The sequence below is a fragment of the Trichechus manatus genome, unplaced genomic scaffold (assembly GCF_000243295.1).
Source record: "Trichechus manatus latirostris isolate Lorelei unplaced genomic scaffold, TriManLat1.0 scaffold00027, whole genome shotgun sequence".
Classification (NCBI taxonomy): Eukaryota; Metazoa; Chordata; class Mammalia; order Sirenia; family Trichechidae; genus Trichechus; species Trichechus manatus.
The window spans coordinates 19,370,004-19,391,579 of record NW_004443963.1 but is presented as its reverse complement, the minus strand read 5'-3'; the positions used below and the strand labels follow the sequence as shown (position 1 = coordinate 19,391,579).

Sequence of the window (21,576 nt, the reverse complement as noted above, 5' to 3'; positions counted from 1 at the left end):
CACCAAGGGTCACCATGCTAGTAGGGGATATACCAGTGGCAAAGCTTCCAGTATCACAGCAATACACCAGTCACCACAGTATGATAAGCTGACAGGCACGTGGTGGTCTGCTGAAATACTGACACTGATAGGTGGAATTGATATTTTTTACTTATATCCCATTGGTCAGCTTTTTTGTCTTGAGGCCATATTTATCAGCAAGGAAAGGTGGAAAATATAATCCATAGCTATGTGGTCTTGTGCCCAACAAAAAAAACTACTGCAGAAGAAATGGAGAAAAGTCTTGAGTGACAGCTAGTTGTCTGCCACACTAGGAAACGGTGGGTTGAAAAGGGAGAAACAACTCTCATTTTACAGATGGTATAATGTTTGAAACTAATGCACCTGTGTAGGCATATATATCAAGTAAGTAGTACTTTGTGCCAGGCACTGTTACCAACTTACAAGTATTGACTCAAATTTGGTAATGACCGTAAGGATAAGTTACCTTCATTTTGTAGATGAGGAAACTGAAGCTCAATGTAAGTAAATTGCCCAGGATAACAGAGCTGATTATTTGTGGAGCTGGGATTTTCACTTAAATGTATGGTTCTATAGGTCTTTCTCTTAAACACCATGCTACCCTTTCTATGTAAAAGCTTGCTGCTTGCAGAATTGTTCATTGCTTCTAGAAATTAAAAACAAGTAAAAGGTACATATGAAAGGGATTAATTAAACCAAGGAATATCTCTCATCATGGCTGTATAAATGTGCACACCCAACATGAGTTTCTCCTAACAGGAAAAGACATAAGCCTAATTGAAGCCCTTAGTTCACTCCTGCCAAGCCCAAAAGTAAGGACAAGAAAAATAATTCTTAAGATTGTTAGTCAAGTTAGCATCAACTCATGGTGACCTTATGTATAACAGAACATAAATGTTGCCTGGTCCTGTGCCATCCTCATGATTTTTGGTATGTTTGAGTTTATTGTGGCTATTGCATCAATCCATCTCACTGAGTGTTTCACTGTCCCACTGTCAACCATTGTGGCCTTTTCTAGTGATTGACCTTCACTGATGACATGCCCAAAGTAATTGAGTAATTTTAAGGGTTCAATATGTACCAGTATTTGCAACCAATAAAGCAAACAGTAGAGCTCATAAATTTTGAGGAGGAAAATAAATAGACAGCAACTGGACAACAGAATAATAGCTATTAGGCTTTAGTATAAACTTGTGTATGATGTGCTGAAAATCTGGGTATCTAGTATTAAGTAGAATGTCTTAAAAGTTCACTCACCTGGATCACGAACGTTTTCAGGTTGTGGCATAAGTAACCTGACCCTAATTAGGCCAGTGTAGAAGTAGCATACGTGTAATGGCCAGTCTGGCTAGCTTCGTTTAACTCATTTTGTACTGTTGGCATGGATGTGTATAAAATGGTACTAAATTTGTTATCAGGGCAGACCAGCTTTTGTGAGGCCTGATGCTTATATAATGTAAGGGACGCTCTTTAAGAAAAATATAGTAACTACTTGTTAAGAAGCCTTGGTGATTCATCTGGTTAAGCACCCTGCTGCTAACCTAAAGGTTGGCGGTTTTAACCCACCCAGTGGCTCTGTGGAAGAAAAACCTGATGATCTGCTTCTGTAAAGATGACAGTCAAGAAAATCCAGTGAGGCAGTTCTATTCTGTTACGTGGGTTCGCTATGAGTCTGGATCGACTGGATGGCGCCTAACAACAGTATGAGTACTTGTTAGTTGCTGTCAGGTCGGCTCCGACTTTGGGACCTTATGTATAACAGAACGAAATGTGCCCAGTCGTATGCCATCTTCATGAAATATTGCTATGTTTGAATCCATCGTCTTGGCTGCTGTGTGAATACATCTCACAAAGGGCCTCCCTTGTTTTTGCTGACGCTGACCAAACACGATGTCCTTTTCTAGCGATTGGTCTTTCCTGATGATTTGTCCAAAGTAAGCTAGCCAAAGTCGCCATCCTTCTAAGGAGCATTTTTGTATTTTGAGATTGATTTGTTCCTTCTTCTGGTAGTTCATGATATATTCAGTATTCACCAGTACAACAATTTTAATGGATCAGTTCTTCTGTCTTCCTTTTTCATTGTCCAGCTATCACATGCAAATGAGGCAGTTGAAAAGACCATGGTTTGAGTCAGGCGCACCTTAGTCATCAAAGTAACATCTTTGGCTTTTATGAAGAGGTCCCTTGCAGCAAATCTGCGCAGTGCAGTATGTTGTTTGATTTCTTTTTGCCGCTTCCATGGACATGGATTGTTGATCCAAGTAAAATGAAATCATTGACAATTTCAACGAATAGTAAATTAGATACAGAAGTGAATATTTGTTTAGAATGAGAAAGGAAACATTTAAATATCTGAACGATCTTAAACATCACAACTGTTGTTACTTGCCATTGAGTTGGCTCCAACTCGTGGCAACCTTATGTATAACAGGACAAAATATTGCCCAGTCCTCTGTTGCTACTCCTAGTTTTCACTGGATAATTTTCAGAAGTAGATCACCAGGCCTGCCTTTCTAATCTGTCTTAGTCTGGAAGCTCCGCCGAACCCTGTCCACCATGGATGACCCTGCTGGTATTTTAAATACTGGTGGCATAGCTTCCAGCATCATAGCATCACACATGACACCACTGTATAACAAACTGACCGACATCACAACTACAGAGATCCATTTAACTGGCTGCTGTACTTCTGTAATTCTTAGTTTTTTTCTTTTGCTGCGTACTCTGATTTTATGACAATGATTTTGTAGTGGTTTCAGTAAACTAGAAAGTAAAGAAGGGAAGCATTAGTGGTTCCATGGTAGAATGCTTGCCTTCCATTTGGGAGACAGGCTTGCTTCCTGGCCAAGGCACCTGATGTACAGCATCAGTGGATGCTTGCATGTTGCTGTGATGCTGAACAGGTTTCAGCAGAGGTTCCAGACTAAGACTAGGAAGAAAAGCCTGATGATGTACTTCCAAAAATCAGCCAGTGAAAACTATGGATCACAATGGTCTGTTTTGCAGTCAATCGTGGATGTCCCAGGATCGTGTAGTGTTTCTGACCACTGTGCATGGGGTGTCCACGAGTGAGGGGCAGATTGGGCGGCAACTAATAAGGAATTCAGCTTTTAAATAGTTAATCAAATGGTTTCCTACAGCTGAAATAACAAAAAAAAGGAACTTACAGATGTACATTCTATCTGCTACAGGTTTATGCCTACAAGTAAGAATTCTGATTATTGTGTGCAATTACCATTAAGAAAGAAAAATATTAATATGGTGTGTTTATAATTGTGTAATGCATAATCCAGTATATTCCTGACGAGAGGGCTTCCAATTAGGAGTTGGTAAACTAATTCCTAAGTTCATTAGGCTCTTGCTTACCGTTTTTCCAACGATGCGCTTCTGCCTCTACATTCCAATGCCTAGATCATACCCGTTTGACTTTGGTCCTGTGCTTTCATGTCATGACTCCAGCAGGTACAGACAGTATTCCTGGAAGTTATTCCTACACAATGCCTAGAAGTAGTTTAAACATATATACGCCACTAAACAACTAAAAGGAGCCATGGTGATGCAGTGGTTAAGCGCTCAGCTGCTAACCGAAAGGTCCGTGGTTTGAACCCACCAACTGCTCCTTGGGAGAAAGATGTGGCAGTCTGGTTCTGTAAAGAACATAGCCTTGGAATCCCTACGGGGAAGTTATACTTTGTCGTGTAGGGTTACTGAGTCGGAATCAACTCGATGGCAGTGGGGTTTAAACACAACTGAGGTTTCCAGGTGGCACAAACGTTTTGCGCCTGACTACTAACCTAAAGGTTGGTGGTTTGAATCCACCTAGCGATACTGCGGGAGAAAAGGTTTGGCAATTTACTTCTGTTAAGATTACAGCCAAGAAAACCCTTCTGCCTTCCAGTCCTTGTCCCTGGACTGCTGTGCCTCATTAGTCCCGTTTTGTTTTATGGGGCTGTCCAATCCCTGGCTGAACGGTGAACCTCCGGAGGGGCTTCACCACTGAGCTAGAAGGGTGTCTGGGGGCCATACTCTTGGGGTTTCTCCAGTCTCCTTTAGGCCAGTAAATCTGGTCTTTTTTGTGTGTGTTAAGAGTTTTGTTCTACATTCTTCTCCAGCTGTGTCCAGGACCCTCTGTTGTGATCCCTGTCAGAGCAGTCAGTGGTGGTAGCCGGGCACCATCTAGCTGTACTGGACTCAGTCTGGTGGAGGCCTTGGTAGCTGTGGTCCATTAGTCCTTTGGACTAATCTTTTCCTTGTATCCTGTTCTCTTCATTCTCCCTTGCTCCTGAAGGGGTGAGACCAGTGGAGTATCTCAGATGGCTGCTCACAGGCTTTTAAGACCCCAGACGCTACTCATCAAGGTAGAATGTAGAACATTGTCTTTATAAACTGTTATGCCAATTGAGCTGGATGTTCCCCGAGACCATGGTCCCCACAGCCCTCCGCTCAGCAGTTCAGCCCCTCAGGAAGTCTGGATGTGTCAATGGAGTGTCCATGACCTTTCCTTGTACAAGTTGTGCTGGCTTCCCCAGTATTGTGTACTTTTCTCAGTATTTTTTAAAGTACGTCTACATAAATTAGCTTTAGTGATTCTCAAAGCAAATGAGGTTGCTGGTAATAACATTTTCATTTCACAAATGAGGACCCCATCAAGGTCAAATGCCTTGGCAAATTTGCCAAAGAGTAGATGTCCGGCGCGATTGCAAGTCCTGGGAACGCTAGGGCACTGCAGTAAGCCCCGGTACCCGCGGGCACCGCAGAAGGCATGCGTGAGCCCCGCCCCGCCCCGCGCACGCCCCAGGGGCCAATCAGCGCCCAGAGGCGTTCCTTTTTTCCCCGCCGGGGCGGGGGAGAGGGGCGTGTGCGTCCTGCGACCGGGAAGTGGTTGTCTTATAGGAGGTGGGCTGACCTGAAGGGGTGGGGCTTGCGACACTCACGTCCGGTGTTCCAGTGTTCCATTCATCTTACTCTTTCGGCTGCGGAACCTACGGGAAAAGTGTGGCTCCGTCAGCGGAGATAAGCGCTCATGGCTTCCGTGCTGTCCTACGAAAGCCTGGTCCACGCCGTTGCCGGAGCCGTGGTGAGGCGGGGCCTTCACGCCTGGGGTGTGGGAGGGGTGGTCCTGGCTGTGAATGGGGGATGGGGATGAGAGGGAGAGCTTGCGGGTTGAGGTCTCCTGTCGTGATGGTAGGACAGAGAAACGGGCCATAGGCGGAAAGTTACTGGAAGAATTTGTTGGGGTGAAGGCCGGCACTCGCCCCCTGGGCCGGCCAGCGCTCTGTTCTCTTGGAAAGCATCTGACTTCAGTGTTACTTCAGAGGAACATCACTAAGCGGCGGTCACACATACCCAGAGGAGAGTCAGGAAGAAGTAAATTGTTACATTCTTTGCCTCCCCCCGCACACACAAACTTTGCCTCACTGGACTGAAGAAACTAGGTGTGAAGTTGTGTTGCTTAATCACATGCTTCACTACAGCCTATTTTCACACACTTGCCGCAGGCAGGTGGCAGTGCCTAGTAGAATATCTTGGCCAACGTTATTTGGCAGGGGAAGATAGGTCTTTTCTTTTTTTTTCTTTAATCAAGATCAGGGTTGCTGCCTGTGGAAAGATGTGGTATGCGCTTAGTTCTTGGGCTTCTGGAAGTCTCAGTTCCATTTGACACTGTCGACACACCGCTCCTTTTTTCCTTGAAACTTTCCACTCATGGCTTGGAATACTTTTCTTGTTCTCCTCTTATCTCTCTGATTGCCCTTTCTCTTATCCTTTATTAGTTGTCTACACCCACCTTTAGCAGTTGGAATCACTGTGACTTCAGAGGAACATTACTAAGTCCTCTTTTTGGCCCCCCAAAACTTCATTGAGAGCTCATGTTTTGTGTAGGCTAGGAGCCCTTTTTGCGCAGGGTCGGTAGTTTGAATCCACCAGCTGCTCCTTGGAAACCCTGTGGAGCCGTTCTACACTGTCCTATAGGGTCGCTATGAGTTGGAATCAACTTGATGGCAACAGGTTTTTTTTTTTTTTTTTGGTTTAATATAGATTGAACCCCAACTCTGGTATTTGTTAGGTGGCCCTGTAAACCTCACTTTCTTAATTTGTAAAGTGAAGATAATGATACCTACCTCACAGAGTTGTTGTCAAAAGTAGGTGACAGGACATTTCGTGGAAGTGCCTGATTAAGAAGGCTTGATTCATTCACGTAAGCCAGTGTAAAAGACACTGAGTTGAGCACTTGCTTGACATGCTCTAGGTTCGGCGTGGAGGCTTGTGTGTCTGGAGTGGAGGGAACAAGGAGGCAAATAGATTTTAGGGGATCAAATTATATGAGGCTTTAACTCTGAGTAAGAAAGGGTGCTAGCTATTGGAGGTTTTGAGCATAGAATGACTGATTTACATTTTAAACATGATCACCTTGGCTCCCCTGTTGAGAGTAGACTGTAAGGGAGCAAGTGCCAGGATGGTAGCAGTGGAGGTGGTGAGAAGTGATCATTAACCTGGACTATATTTATAAGATAGAGCCACTAGGGGTTGATGGTAGATTAGATGTGGGGTGTAACAGAATGAGGGTTGGTTGACTCCAAGAGTTATTGACTTGAGCCTCTGAAAAACTAAACCCAAAAATCCAAACCCATTGCTGTCGAGTCAATTCTGACTCATAGCGACCCTATAGAACAGAGTAGAACTGCCCCATAAGGTTGCCAAGATTTTGTAATCTTTTCAAAAGCAGACTGCCGCATCTTTCTGCTGCCAAGTGGCTAGTGGTTTCAAACTGCCGACCTTTCTGTTAGCAGCCAAGTGCTTTAACCAGTGTGCCACCAGGGCACCTTCTGGAAGAAGAGCTTTCTCATTTACTGAGATGAAGTCTGAAAGAGCAGGTTTTGGGGGGAAAGATGAGTTTGGTTTTGGACTTGAGTTTGAAGTGCCTAAGAGTAGTCATGAGACTAGATGTGCTTAGCAAAGAAAAGAATTAAGTGTGGATTGAGAGAAGAGTCTAGAGGTTGGGGAAATGAGATAGCACTAGCAAAGGAATCTAAGGAGGGGCCAGTAAGGTAGGAGGAAAACTGAGAGAGTGTGGTGTTCTGAAAGCCATATGAAAAAGTGTTTCAGGGAAGATGGTGTAGACCAGCAGGATAAGATGCTGCTGATGGGTCAAGTAAAATGAAGCCTGAGAATTAACCATTGTATTTATCAACATGGAGGTCATAAGAGACCTTGAGAAGACAATTTTGGTGGAATAGTGTGGTGAATAGTTGATTGGAGTGCATCTAAAAGATAATGGGAAGATGTTTGTTCTCCTTCCCGTCTTTCGATAAATGCCATTCTTTCATTCAGTGTCTTTATTGAATGCTTTGTATGTGCCATGCACTGTTCTAGGTGCTAGGAATATAGTGGAGAACAACATGCTGTCATTGTGCTGTCGTCCCCCCCCCACACACACACGAAGAATATCCTTTTTTCATAAAAGTTTGCTTTCCAGTGGGGGAGTTGGACAATAAATGAGTAAACAAAAAAGTGAATAAAATAATTTTAGATACTGTTAAGTTCTATAAGAGAAATAAAATAGGGGTTGGCAAACTTTTTCTGCAGAGGGCCACATGGTAAATATTTTAGCCTTTGCATAAGATCTCTGTCACAGCTAATCAACACTGTAATGGCATTGTGAATGTAGCTGTAGACAATGTGTAAACTAATGGGCATGTCTGTGTTCCAGTCAAACTGTTTACAGAAACAGGCAGTGAGTTGAATTTGGCCCATGGGCTGACCACTGCTATAGAGTGACAGGGGATAGAGGTGATATATCTATTAATCTATGAAGACATTTCTAATTTTTTTTCTCTCCTTGTACTTGTTGCCTTTTTTGCTCCTGTTAAAATTCTTCTTGAAATTATGCACCCTGAATATACTATGTTTTTTCTTTCTCTCATAAGCTGTATTAACTATGTGATATCTCTCATATAATATGAGCTATATTATGTCTCCATAAGCTGGTATACATATTTTGTAAGAAAACTTTTTTCCTCTTGGCTTACTCTCAGGGCAGTACTGTTCTTAGCACATCTAACTGAGAGAGAAGTTGCTTTTTGTTCTGTTATCCTTTCGAACTAGCATGCTAAAGAGTGGTTCTCAAACTCTTTTTGCAGACCTCTTTATTTAGGTTAAACCACACAACATGGGTCCAACTTTCTTTTGGTTGCTACCAAAGGAAAAAATTTCACCACAGAAATATGCCTATAGTTGATGAGAGAAGTGGCATTGCTTTTAATGGTATAATATTGAGATGGTAGCTGGTGTTTAATTAAATATCCTAAGCATGATGTTCAACAAAGATTACAGATGATCATGAGGTGTCCACTTAGCATAGTGATTAAGAGCCTTTGAGTGCTTGACTGCCTGACTTGAACTGGGCAGACTGGGTTAGAATCCTGACTATGCCTCTTACTAGCTCTGTGACCTTAGTATAAACTCCAAGGCTGCCTAGAGTATTTGCTTCTACCCAAAAGATTGTTGGATCATTGTAAAATGTAGATTTACAAACTTTTTGAATTGACCTTTTATGTTTATTTATTCACTTTCTTCCAAGTTCTACACCCTCACACATCAACTGTGATATTTATGCATATATACACACACATTTTAAAAATTAAAATAAACAAATTAGTGATTTTGAGTGTTTTATGGCATGCCTTGTGTGGTGCGATGGATTGCTTTTATGTGGCCTTTCTCGCCATGGTCTTGTAACTCCCACACAAGTAATTAGGTGGGACTGTGCAGATAAGGTAGTTGTGGCTCACCAAGAAGATTGGTCAGTTTTACCATCCTGCTAGGCTTAAAATGAGCCATCCCAGAGGTAGGAGGAGAAGATCTCACCACCACCAAGGAAGAAAAGCCAGGAGCGGAGCGGATCCTTTGGACCTGGGATCCCTGTACTGAGACCCTCCTAGACCCAGGAGACAGAAAGAGAGCTTAACACCAAAGATGGCAAAATGGCGAGAAGCAATGGCATAGAAATGGCAGCAGAACCAGGAGACTGGCAGGAGACAGTGTGATGGGCTTCCCAGTTCACATAGCGAGAAAGCTGAGTGCCTCCCGGCTAGGTGTGCTGACCCAGGGAGCAAGAGCTGAGCCCTTCAGGCCAAGGCTTGGTGGCGGAGTGGGGTGTCTCAAGGCACTTATCAGTAGAGCTAAAGAGGTTTGTAGCACTTGCCAGAGCAGGGCAGAGGCCAAGGGGTCAGACAGGCATGCCTGTGGACACAGCTGAGAAGAGGCTGTCCTGATGGAAGAACTGTATCCTGAGTGTTCCTGAATGTGAATTGTAACCTATTACTTTCCTAATAAACCCCATAATTGTGAGTATTGTCTGTGAGTTCTGTGTGGCCATTGCAGTGAATTATCAAACCCAACAGAGAAGTAGAGAGTGCTGTGGGAGGGATGGTTGGCGTCAAAACTGGTAAAAAGTTGGAGAGTGGAAGCATCTGATGTCTGTCTCATAGGAATCAGCCTTGATCTGTTGATCTTGATTCTCCTTCCCGCTTGTGAAATTAGAGGAGGTCAGATGCCTCAACCATGCCATTTTTACACCTTGGGATAATTGCAGATGATCTTCTCAAGCGTCTCAAAACCAGAATTGCACTGTCTGAGGAGAATATTGTATCTCCAATTGATGACTATTATGTGATAAAATTAATAGCCTTATATATACAGAATTCCCAGAATTTTGAGTATAGTTAAATTTATAATTTTACATTTTGGTTCTCATTAGATTAATTTTGGAAGATAGATTTTATTTGTAGAAATGGGCATTTGTAGATTTGAAAGGATTTTCTTAGTCTAGAATTTGAAAAGTGCTGTTTTTTGGAATTGTCTAGGGTGGTTTTGACACTGAAGCAGACATTGAAATTGTAATGTTAATTAATAACTTTTAGGGGGACTCTTTTTTTCCCCCTTATTTAATTTTTTTTGTTTCTTTGCATAATTTATATTTAAAAGAATTACGTGCCATTGAATACATGCTAACTATTAAAAAGTTCAAATCACACAGAAATATGAAAGAGTCCTCCTTATCTTTTCTCCCTCCCCAGCTATCATTGGTCTGTGACTCAGGGCCCAGGCACATGGATCCTTAGAACCGTGTAACAAGGCTTATTTGGTACACTTTTCTCCAGTTGGTATCAGAAGAGAAAGTTAGACTCAGCTGTCTGACTCCGTAGCTGATGTACTTAACACTGCCATTTAGAATTAGAAACCAAGTAGAGAAACTTGCTGATTTGCTGTGTGAAGCTTTCTGGATATAGTTTTCTCTTCTCACAGCAACTTTGACAGATGATGGCCCCAGTTTTACAAATAAGGAAATTGAGGCCTGGAGAGTTGAAGCTACTTGCTACCCAGTATGTACAACAGCTGGGATCTGACAGCTTTGTTTTATCCCAAAGCCCATGCTCTTTCTATTAGATGCTCGTGTGTTATCCACTAGGCCTTTTTATTTAACTTGTATATCTGTGTATATGTATGAGAGTTAGCATGATTGTTACATCAGGGAAAATAATTATATTTATTCTGGTTCGGTGAATAACATTTATACTTATGGTAAGTTATTTTCAGTGTTGCTGTTGTGACTCAGCCATTTCGGGACCCTTCTCTGGAAATTGACTTGGGAACTGGCATTGCATTCTTGACTATTTTTCATCCTTCAAGGGTGGATTAGCATTTTGGAAACAGTCTTATTTGGTGACTAGGTTGGTAGGCCAACCCAAACATCATTATTTTGTACTTAAAAGGCATGATATTCTGATTGTGTATTTATGTGTGTCCCTGTTTGCCATTCCCATAAGATTACACACTCTTAGATGGCGAAGTCTTGACCAGGTTCACCCAGTATTTCATTCTGACTGTGGTGATAAGTGCTTTCAGCTCAACTCCATATGTGATTTGTGTTGGCCAAATTAGAAAGTAGACTTGGGATGCTTACTGTATTTTTTCGCAAATAACGCACACATGCAAGTATCGTGCTCACATATATAACGCGCATAGCGTGCGTAGGAAAATAATGTGCAGGGGCATTGCATGGGGGCAAAAAAACATGTAACTTGTGTGTTATTTCCATAAAAATACAGCATTCTTTTACAGGAGAGACATAACCAGTAAAATGAATAAACCACCTGTGTTTTGGATATGTAACCTGAAATGTAGATACTCATGCATTCTTAAGGAATCCAGATGTTGACTATGAGACTGTTCACAGCAGAGAGGGAGCCAAAAATCCCCATGAACTTAGGCTAAAAACAATTTATGTGACTTTGCTTGCCATTTTTATCTCTAGCTGTAGTCTGTCTCCTAGGCCGTAGTCTGGTATTGCCAGTTGCCTAAATTTTTTTTTTTTCCCATTTAGTCATGCATTAATTCATTCAACAAACATCAGGTTCCTGCCCTTGAGGTGCCCACAGTGTAGTAAGGAAGGCAAACTCATGAATAACTAAATACAGTATAGTGGGGTGATTGCTGTAATAGACTTTTATACACAGGACACATGATGCCATTAGAGCCGAGATGAGAGAGTCATTAATTCAACTTTGTAGTGAATTCAAGATTGAACTAGTAATTTCCTAAAACTAGAGCCCTCTTTTCACTTTCTTATTTCTGTCAATGGTATTTTCCTTCCTGTGACTCTCCCTTCTCTTCTCCCTTGCAATCCATGTCCAATAAATCAGCAAATCCTATTGATTCTCCCTTTCATATTTCTTCTGGCAGAGATCCCGTCTTCATTTTTCCAGCTACTACTCAAAATTGATTCAAGATCTTACTGTTTCAAGCCAGATGAACTTTTGCTAAAGCAGAGTTTGTATTTGTGTTTTGGTATTTCATGTTGAAAGCTCTTGAGGTTACTTGGATGGCCCCTGAAAGTCTTTTGGTCTGTCTTTTAATTAGATATATGTGTACAGAGGGCCTAACTTCAAATTTCTGAGTTTTTCCCCTATTTTGTCATTTTCCTAATCTTAATATCCAGTGCAAAATGGTAGCTATTTTATGCTTGTTTTGTTTAGCTTTTGTTTAGCATTTGTTACTCTACTAAATTAAAAAAAAAAATGGGCGGGGAGAGGAGGATTAAGTTCAGAATACATCTCTTAGCTCACTCATTAAATATCCAGGAAACCTAGAAGAGTGGTGTTAGATGGAATGGGATAATATATTTGAAACATGAATATGTTACCAATTTGCCCTTATAAAATTTACCATGAAAAAAGACAAAGTAGATTAGGTAGCAAAGAAATAAACAAATTCACAAAGATTTCTGAGTGTCTATTTGCTAATTTAAAATACTGAGAATTATTTTAAATGAGATTTCTGTTTCTAACTAAGGACCCAGTCAAACCTTTTCCTGAAAACTTCCCTTTATAATACAGTAAATCTTGTGAAATCCAGAACGCATGTAAGGTGGAACCTCAAAGAAGGAAAACTCGAAAATTTCCACTGAAACGAGTGATAGAAAAGTGCTAAGACTGCACCCTGTTAAAGGTGGAAAACTTGCGAGACCCAGGAAAACAAGGCAGTCCCTTTGAGATCCAGTTCTCACAAGTTTCACTGTAAAAGAAAACTGTGTAAAATATTTTCTAAAAAAACAGCAGCTTCTTGAAAGGAAGAATGAGGTACCAAGAATGTCAGGAATTCTCAGACTAGAGACTGAATGAAGACAGGATCCAGAGGCCAGGAGAGCAGGTTTCAGCCTGCAGGAATTGTTTAACCAGGTAAACAGGAATTTTAGATTTGTAGCTTCCAGAGGTGCAGGGACAAGGACAAAGAACACACTCTGTCCAAGATGAGTCAGTAGGAGTTCACCCACCACCAATAAAGCTGGAAATACAAAGGCATATATTCTAAAGGTGAATGGGAAACAATCTTGCTTCTCCCCAGGAAAATCTCCAGCCTTGGCACTGAGGTGAGGGGACAGGAAATCACCACTGATTTTTTAGAACCACAAGCTTGCATCCCAATTCTCACTACTCGCATGGTTTGAAAACCTAAAGTCAATAATTTAACTTAGAGGCATTTCGGGCTGGTAGAGTTTTAGAGCACCTGTCAGAAAGCAACATAGATCTTTTCCAAAGGTACTCATCTTCATCACAGGTCTAAAAGAATGCCCTAAAAATAATATTCTAAGGGAAATGAGCAGCTCAGTCAAACTTAACTAAGCTCACAGAGAAAAAGAGGCATTGTAAAGGAGAATAATAGGTAGCACCAACAGTCCTGCATGGAATCAGAAAATGGAATTTTTAGTCACAATCTAAAATCATTTGATATACATAAGAAAAGCTAGAAAGTATGTGCAGGGAGCAAGAAACTAAGATTGACCAAGCACGTACAAAAATTAACCAAGTAGAACATTTAGAAATGAAAAATAAAACAACTGAAATTTAAAAATTAATGCATGATAATCATGGGAACACTGAATATTGATTTAAGCAAAAAATATAATTATTGGGAGAATGGAGAGAGGAAGCAGAAGGGATGTGGTATAAGAGAGCTAAATTCTTACATCCTCCCCTCAAAAATAGAAGATATGTAATGTCTAAAATTGATGAATCAAAATATATCAGTATATTGTTTAATTATATGGATATGTGTAAATTCTGGAAGACACAATTGTAAGAATCTAAAGTAATTGCTTCCAAAGAAGAAGATTGGGTAAAATGGGAGTGCGTCAGGAACTACTATATTTTGTCATTTTATTCTACATAACTTTTAAACTATTTGCATACTGTGCTTTGATCAAATAAAGATTAAAAACTAGGATTTTTAATGCATAGCTATGAATTGATAATTGTTGAAGCTGAGTGACAGGTTCAGATTCAAGCACAAGTTTAACAGCATTTTAAGCATAACTGAGGATAGAATTAGTGAACTAAAAATAGATCTGAAGAAATATCCAAATATAGACAGAAGATAAGAAGAAGAGGGTAAAACATATAGAGGATAAAGTGAGACATTCTAACATATGTCTAAACAGAGAGTCAGAAGAAGAGAGAGAATGAGGCAGAACTCTCAAAAGGACATCAACCACAGATTCAAGAAAACTAACAAATCCCAAACAAGATACATGAAAGGAAAATGTACAACTACAGAATGCCAAAAACAAAAAGAAGATAATAAAGCAGTCAAAGAAAATAGATTATTTTCAAAAGAGCAACAAATTATACTGCCACCTGATTCTCATCTGCAGTGATTATAGTCAGAAAACTGTGGAATGTTCTCTTCATTTTGCTGAGAGCAAATAACTTTCTACTTAAAATGCTGTATTCACTGAAAATATTTTTAAAACATAGGTGAAATAGAGACATTTTCAGACCACCAAAAACAGTTTGACATTGCAAGACCCTCGCTGGAAGAAATTCTAAAGAAAGTGCTTCATGCAGAAGGAAAGTGATCCCAGAGGGAAGATAAGAGATAGAAGAAAGAAGAGTAGGAAAAGTGGTAAATATTGTATGTAGATAAATCTAGACAAACATTAACTATAATACTGTTTTTGTAAAGATTAAAGAGAAAAGAAGTTAGAATTAAAGTACATGTTAGGTTAAAAACATGATATTGAGAGGGGGTGAAGCGAGTTAAATTTGTATTGTTTTGAAAGAGTGTAAACATTGAATATTTTTAGAATTGATAAGTTACGAATGTATGTTGTAATTACTAGGATAACATGAACAAGAATTGTTAGTTGCCATAGAGTTGATTCCTACTCATGGTGACCCCACGTATGCAGAGTAGAACTCCACTTCATGGGGTTGTCAAGGCTGTGACCTTTTGGAAGCAGATAGCCAGGCCTTGCTTCTGAGGCACCTCTGGGTGGATTTGAACCACCAACCTTTCAGGTAGTAGTCCAGTGCTTAACCACGTACATTACCCAGGGACACCACATACAAGATTAGGAACTATGTGTATAACTATATATATGCTTCCAGGCTAGTAAAGGTAAAACTTCAGACAAGTAGAGGTAAAAATTTATTTAAAAAACAAAAAACAAAACTCCAGTAAACTAAGAAAGCAGGAAAGGGCAGCAGAGAAAGAAACATAGACCAGATATGACAAATAGCATAAAATAGCTGTAAATCCAAATAAATGTTGATAAACTAAATGTACTGATTACAAGAGAATGTGATAGACTGGTTTAAAAGGGGAGAGGGTGCTGTTTATAAAAGATAAATCTAAAAGATAAGCATACAGAAAAGTTGAAAGTAAAAATAAGAGGAAAGACATACCAGACAAATAACCAAAAGTAAACTGATTAAACTGTTAACATCAGATAAAATAGACTTTATAGTATTATCATTACTAGAGATAAAGAGGATGACATCATAATGGAAAAAGTACATCAGGAAAACACCAAACCAAACCAGCTGCCGTCAAGTTGATTCCAACTCATACTGACCCTGTAGGACAGAGTAGAATTGCCCCATAGGTTCTAAGACTGTGATCTTTACAGAAGCAGACTGCCACCACATCTTTCTCCCACCAGGAAAATACAATAATTCTAAATTTTTGTTTATCTAGTCATATACTATTAAGATATTTAAAGCCAAAATTACAGGACTTTAGGAGAAATACTCCAGGCTACCATCAAAGTGAAAGATTTTTTTAATATATCTCTCAGTAATTGATAGAACAGGAGGGGGAAGAAAACCAGTAAGATTATAGAGAATTGAATAATGCATTTAACGAACTTGACCTAATGGGCATATACAGAACACATACCTGGCAACTGCAAAATATATATTCTTTTCAAGCCACGTGGAAAAAAATGTGGCCAATGGACATCTGACCTCCTCTAACTTCCCAAGAGGGAAGGAGAATCAATTTCAACAGCCCAAGGCTGATTCCTGTGAGGTGGAGATGAGGCATGCCTCCTCTGTGACACCAGCCATCCCTCCCATGGCACTCTCTACTTCTCTGCTGGGTTTGATAATTTATTGCAATGGCCACATAGAACTTACAGACTGTAATCACAGATAGGGAGTTTATTAGAAAAGTTACAGGTTACAATTCAGGACTAGGAACAAGTCAAGATACAGTTCTTTGATCAGGACACCCTCTTCTCTGCTGTGCCTGAAGGCAGGCCTATTTCTGGCCCTCAGCCTCTCCGCGCCTCTGCCCTGCTTGGGCAAATGTTACAAAGCTCTTTGGCTCTGCCTATAAGTGCCTGCGGGCACCCCACTCCACCAGCAAGCCTCGGCCCGAAGGCACTCAGCTCTCTTGCTCCCTGGGTTGGCAAGCCCAGCTCCACTGACGAGTTCCCAGAGCCACCCCAGTCTGCCAGGAAGCCTCCTGCCTGAAGGTGCTTGGCTCTTTTGCTCCATGGGTTGGTACACCCACTGTAACCGCCTCACTCCATGGCCAGGAAGCCCACAGCACTGTCTCAGGCCAGTTTGGTGGTTCTGCTGCTGCCACTTCTTACCCTCTTGTACCATCTCTGGTGTTACAGCTCTCTCTCTGTCTGCTGGGTCTAGGAGGTTCTCAGCCAGGGACCCCAGGTCCAGAGGACATACTCTGCTCCCATCTCTTATTGGTATTAGTGAAGTCCCCCCTTTCTGCCTCTGGGATGGCTCATTTAAAGCCTGGTGGGATGGCAAATCCCCTAGTTAGGGTTCCATGCATCTTATTTGCATGGTCCCACCCCCCACAAGGGTGCCATGTGCCTTATTTGCATTATTAGCAAGCTGTCTAATCCCCTTGGTGGGCCACAAGCACCTTATTTACATAGTCTTACCCAGTCATTTCAAATGATGTATTGCGTTGGGCAAAACTGCTGCAGAAGATCTCTTTAAAGTATTAAAAAGCAAAGATGTAACTTTGAGGACTAAGGTGCACCTGAGCCATGCCAGGGTATGTTCAGTGGCCTCATATGCGTGCAAAAGCTGGACAATGCATAAGGAAGACTGAAGAAGAATTGATGCCTTTGAATTATGGTATTGGCAAAGAATACTGAACATACCATGGACCGCCAGAAGAACGAACAAATCTGGCTTGGAAGAAGTACAGCCAGAATGCTCCTTAGAAGCAAGGATGGCAAGACTTCGTCTCACATACTGTGGACATGTTATCAGGAGGGTTCAGTCGCTGGAGCAGGACATCATGCTTGGTAAAGTAGAGGGTCAGCAAAAAAGAGGAAGACCTTCAAGGAGATGAATTGACACAGTGGCTGCAACAGTGGGCTTAAGCATAACGATTGTGAGGATGGCCTAGGACCAGGCAGTGTTTCATTCTGTTGTATATGGGGTTGCTGTTAGTTGGAACTGACTCGACAGCACCGAACAACAACAACCCAATCATTTGATGGGGGTTACAAGACCGTGGCTAGAAAGGCCATATAAAAGCGATCCATTGCACCGCACACGGAAAGAATAGTTAGTATAAAATTGTAGTAGTAGTAGTAATAGCATCAGAATCTATCTAACTTCAGGGGAGATAATGACCTGGATCAGCCCAAAGCTGATTCCCATGAAGTGGAGGTCAGACATACCTCTACCCTCTAACCTTTTTACCAATCTGACACCAGCTGTCCCTCCCATGGCACTTTCTGCTTACCTTCTGGGTTTAATAATCTGTTGCAGTGGCAACACAGAACTCACAGACCATACTTACAGTTAAGTGGTTTATTAAGGAAGTAACGGTACAGCTCAGAATCAGGATCAACAGACTACAACTCAGGATCAGGAAGCACGTAGGTAAAGTCTCCCTCCTTCAGTGCAGGACAGCTCTTTTAGCTCCTCTTGGCCATGGAGGCCTCGTCTCAGCTGCCTGAGGACAGGCTCCTCTCACCCCACTTGGGACAGGCTCCTCTTACCCTGTCGTCTGTCACCACCAAAACTGTAGCAGGGCCCCTTCCGGGTAGGTCGCCACCAGCTCTGTTGCTGGGCCCCTTCTGGGCCTCTCATTATCTTCAGTTACAGCCATTGACCCATGTTACAGCTCTTTAGGAGGTTCCTTGCCTCCACTCTTTGTTTCTTGTCTTTTCTCTCTTCCCATTTGCTTCTTCCTGTTGCTTCTCTTTCTACTTCTTTCTGTCTGAAAAACATCTGTGGACTTGGCTGCATATATATACAAAATCCTTTTCAATTTCAAGTCGTGGCCCTTCCACCAGGTTCACAAACTGATCAAGCCCCTCTGAGTAGGCCATGGACACTTTATTTGCATAGTAAGCTATACGTAGTCCATAGTCGCTTCATTTGCATGGTTTATTAACCAATCCCTGAAAGGTACATACCAATCACAGAGCAGGCTGCAGCCCAGAGCCAGACAAAAATTATTAAACCCCAAGTTGTTTACATTTTACCCAGGAAACGTCAGCCAACCTGGACAAAAGTAACAAACCCTGTGGAGAAGAAAATTAGGCCAAAGATAACTCCTCAAGGCTTAGGGGGAAAATCTCAAGCTGTTTTTCCAAAGAACCAAGCAAAAGGCCACATAAAGGAACTCATTTCACCACAGTTACAAAAACTGATCATTTGGGGGGCCATGAAAGCACATCTTAAATTTTGCAGAAGTTTTAAAATAGTACAGAATGTGTTATTGAAGTACAGTGCAGTAAAGGTAGCAGTCAACCAGAAAAGTACAACTAAAAAAATAACATGCTTGGTAGAACTACTATAGTCCCATTAAACCCATTGTTGTCGAGTCGATTCCAACTCAGCGACCCTATAGGACAGAGTAGAACTGCCCCATAGGGTTTCCAAGGAGCAGCTGATGGATTTGAACTGCCGACCTTTTGGTTAGCAGCCAAGCTCTTAAACCACTGTGCCACCATGTCTCCAGAACTACTATATGACCCAGTAATTCCACTTCTAGGTATATACCCAAGGGGTTTGAAAACAGTGATGCAAACAGACATATTTACACCAATGTTCGTTACAGTTACTATTCACACTTGCCAAAAGGTGGAAACAACCAAATGTGTATTAACAGATGAATGGATAAATAAATGTGGTGGTGGTGGTTGTTAGGTGCCGGTGAGTCGGTTTTGACTCATAGCAACCCTACGTGAAACAGAAAAACACTGCCTGGTCATGCATCATCTTCACAGTTGTTGCTATGCTTGAGCCCCCTGTCGCAGCCACTGTGTCAGTCCATCTTGTTGAGGGTCTTCCTCTTTTCTGATGACTCTCCACTTTACCAAGCCTGATATCCTTCTTCAGGGACTGATCCCTCCTGATAACATGTCCAAAGTATGTGAGACACAGTCTCGCCATCCTTGCTTTCAAGGAGCACCCTGATTGTACTTCTTCTAAGACAGATTTTGGCAGTCGTTCTTTTGGCAGTCCATGGCATATTCCATATTCTTCTCCAGCGCCACAATTCAAAGGCATCAATTGTTCTTCAGTCTTCCTTATTCATTGTCCAGCTTTCATATGCATATGAGGTGATTGAAGACACCATGGCTTGGGTCAGGCACACCTTAGTCTTCAAGATGACATCTTTGTTTTTCAACACTTTAAAGAGGTCTTTTGCGGCAGATTTGCCCAGTGCAGTGTGTCTTTTGATTTCTTGACTGCTGCTTCCATGGGTGTTGATTGTGGATCCAAGTAAAATGAAATCCTTGACAACTTCAGTCTTTTCTCCGTTTATCATGATGTTGCTTATTGGTCCAGTTGTGAGGATTTTTGTTTTCTTTATGTTGAGGTGTATTCCATACTGAAGGCTGTAGACTTTGATCTTCTTCAGTAAGTGCTTCAAGTCCTCTTCACTTCCAGCAAACAGGGTTGTGTCATCTGCATGTCACAGGTTGTTAATGAGTCTGCCTCCAATCCTGATGCCATGTTCTTCTGTATATAGTCCAGCTTCTTGGATTATTTGCTCAGCATACAGATTGAATAGGTATGGTGAAAGGATACAACCCTGACACACACCTTTCCTAATTTTAAACCATGCTGTATCCCCTTGTTCTGTTCAGACGTTTGCCTCTTGATCTATGTACAGATTCCTCGTGAGCACAATTAAGTGTTCTAGAATTCCCATTCCTCGCAATGTTATCCATAACTTGTTATGATCCACAAGTTTTGAATGCCTTTGCATAGTCAATAAAACACAAGTAAACATCTTTCTGGTATTCTCTGCTTTCAGCCAGGCTCCATCTGACATCAGCAATGATATTCCTGGTTCTGTGTCCTCTTCTGAATCTGGCTTGCATTTTTGGGAGTTCCCTTTTCAGTATATTGCTGTAGCTGCTTTTGAATGATTTTCAGGAAAATTTTACTTGTGTGTGATATTAATGATATTGTTCGATGATGTCTGCATTCCATTGGATCACCTTTCCTGCAAATAGGCATAAATATGGATCTCTTCCAGTCAGTTGACGAGGTAGCCATCTTCCAGATTTCTTGGCATAAACGAGTGAGCACTACCAGTGCTGCATCCATTTGTTGAAACGTCTCCACTGGTGTTCTGTCAGTTCTTAGAGCCTTGGTTTTCACCAGTGCCTTCAGTGCAGCTTGGACTTCTTCCTTCAGTACCATCGCTTGCTGATCATATACTGCCTTCTGAAATGGTCCGATGTTGACTAATTCTTTTTGGTATAGTGACTCTGTGTATTCCTTCCATCTTCTTTTTTCTTTTTCTTTCATTTTTTTTTATTGTACTTCAGGTGAAGGTTTACAGAACAAATAGTTTCTCATTAGACAGTCAGTACACATATTGTTTTATGAACAACCCCACGACATGTCAACCCTCTCCCTTCTCGACCTTTTTTTTTTTGGTGAAAATGTACATAGCCAAAGATACACCATTTCAAAAATTTCTACATGTACAGTTCAGTGCAATCGACTACGCTCTTCCAATTGTGCTGCTATTCTGACTTTAGATGAAGGTTTACCGAACAAAATAGTTTCTCATTGAACAGTCAGTACACATATTGTTTTATGGCATTGGTTAACAACCCCACGACATGTCAATCCTCTCCCTTCTCGGCTTTTTTTTTTTTATTTTTGGTGAAAATGTACATAGCCAAAGATACACCATTTCAAAAATTTCTACATGCGCAGTTCAGTGACATCGACTACGCTCTTCCAATTGTGCTGCTATTCTCACTTTTGATGAAAGTTTACAGAACAAAATAGTTTCTCATTAAACAGTACATATGTTGCCCTATGACAATGGTTAACAACCTCACAACACATCAACGCTGTCCTTACTCAACCTTGGGTTCCCTATCAGCAGCTTTCCTGTCCCCTTCTGCCTTTTAGCCCTTGTCTCTGGACTGCTGTGCCTCATTAGTCCTGTTTTGTTTTATGGGGCTGTCCAATCTCCGGCTGAATGGTGAACTTCATGAGTGACTTCACCACTGAGCTCGGTGTACATATGTCTATTCCAGTGATGACTCTTATTTCTCTAGGATATATTCCTAGGAGTGGGATTGCTGGATCGTATGGTATTGCTATTTCTAGCCTTCTAAGGAAGTGCCATATCATTTTCCAAAATGGTTGTATCATTTTGCATTCCCACCAGCAGTGCATAAGAGTTCCGATCTCCCCGCAGCACCTCCAACATTTATTATTTCCAGTGTTATTGATTCGTGCCAGTAAT

At 41.4% G+C, this 21,576-nt stretch overlaps 1 protein-coding gene across 2 annotated transcripts in view; it reads left to right on the top strand.

The window, feature by feature from the left end:
* The first annotated feature begins 4,935 nt into the window (after positions 1-4,935).
* Positions 4,936-21,576, top strand: part of SLC25A17 (solute carrier family 25 member 17) — an 80,005-nt gene continuing 63,364 nt past the window's right edge. Inside the window, exon 1 of one of the 2 annotated variants that reach the window (XM_023729068.1) lies at positions 4,936-5,095. In XM_023729068.1, coding sequence (XP_023584836.1) covers positions 5,045-5,095 — 51 coding nt within the window. In that variant the 5' untranslated portion in view covers positions 4,936-5,044. Of the gene's footprint in view, positions 5,099-21,576 lie in introns of both variants that reach the window. The other variant, XM_004373890.2, reaches the window with a different exon arrangement.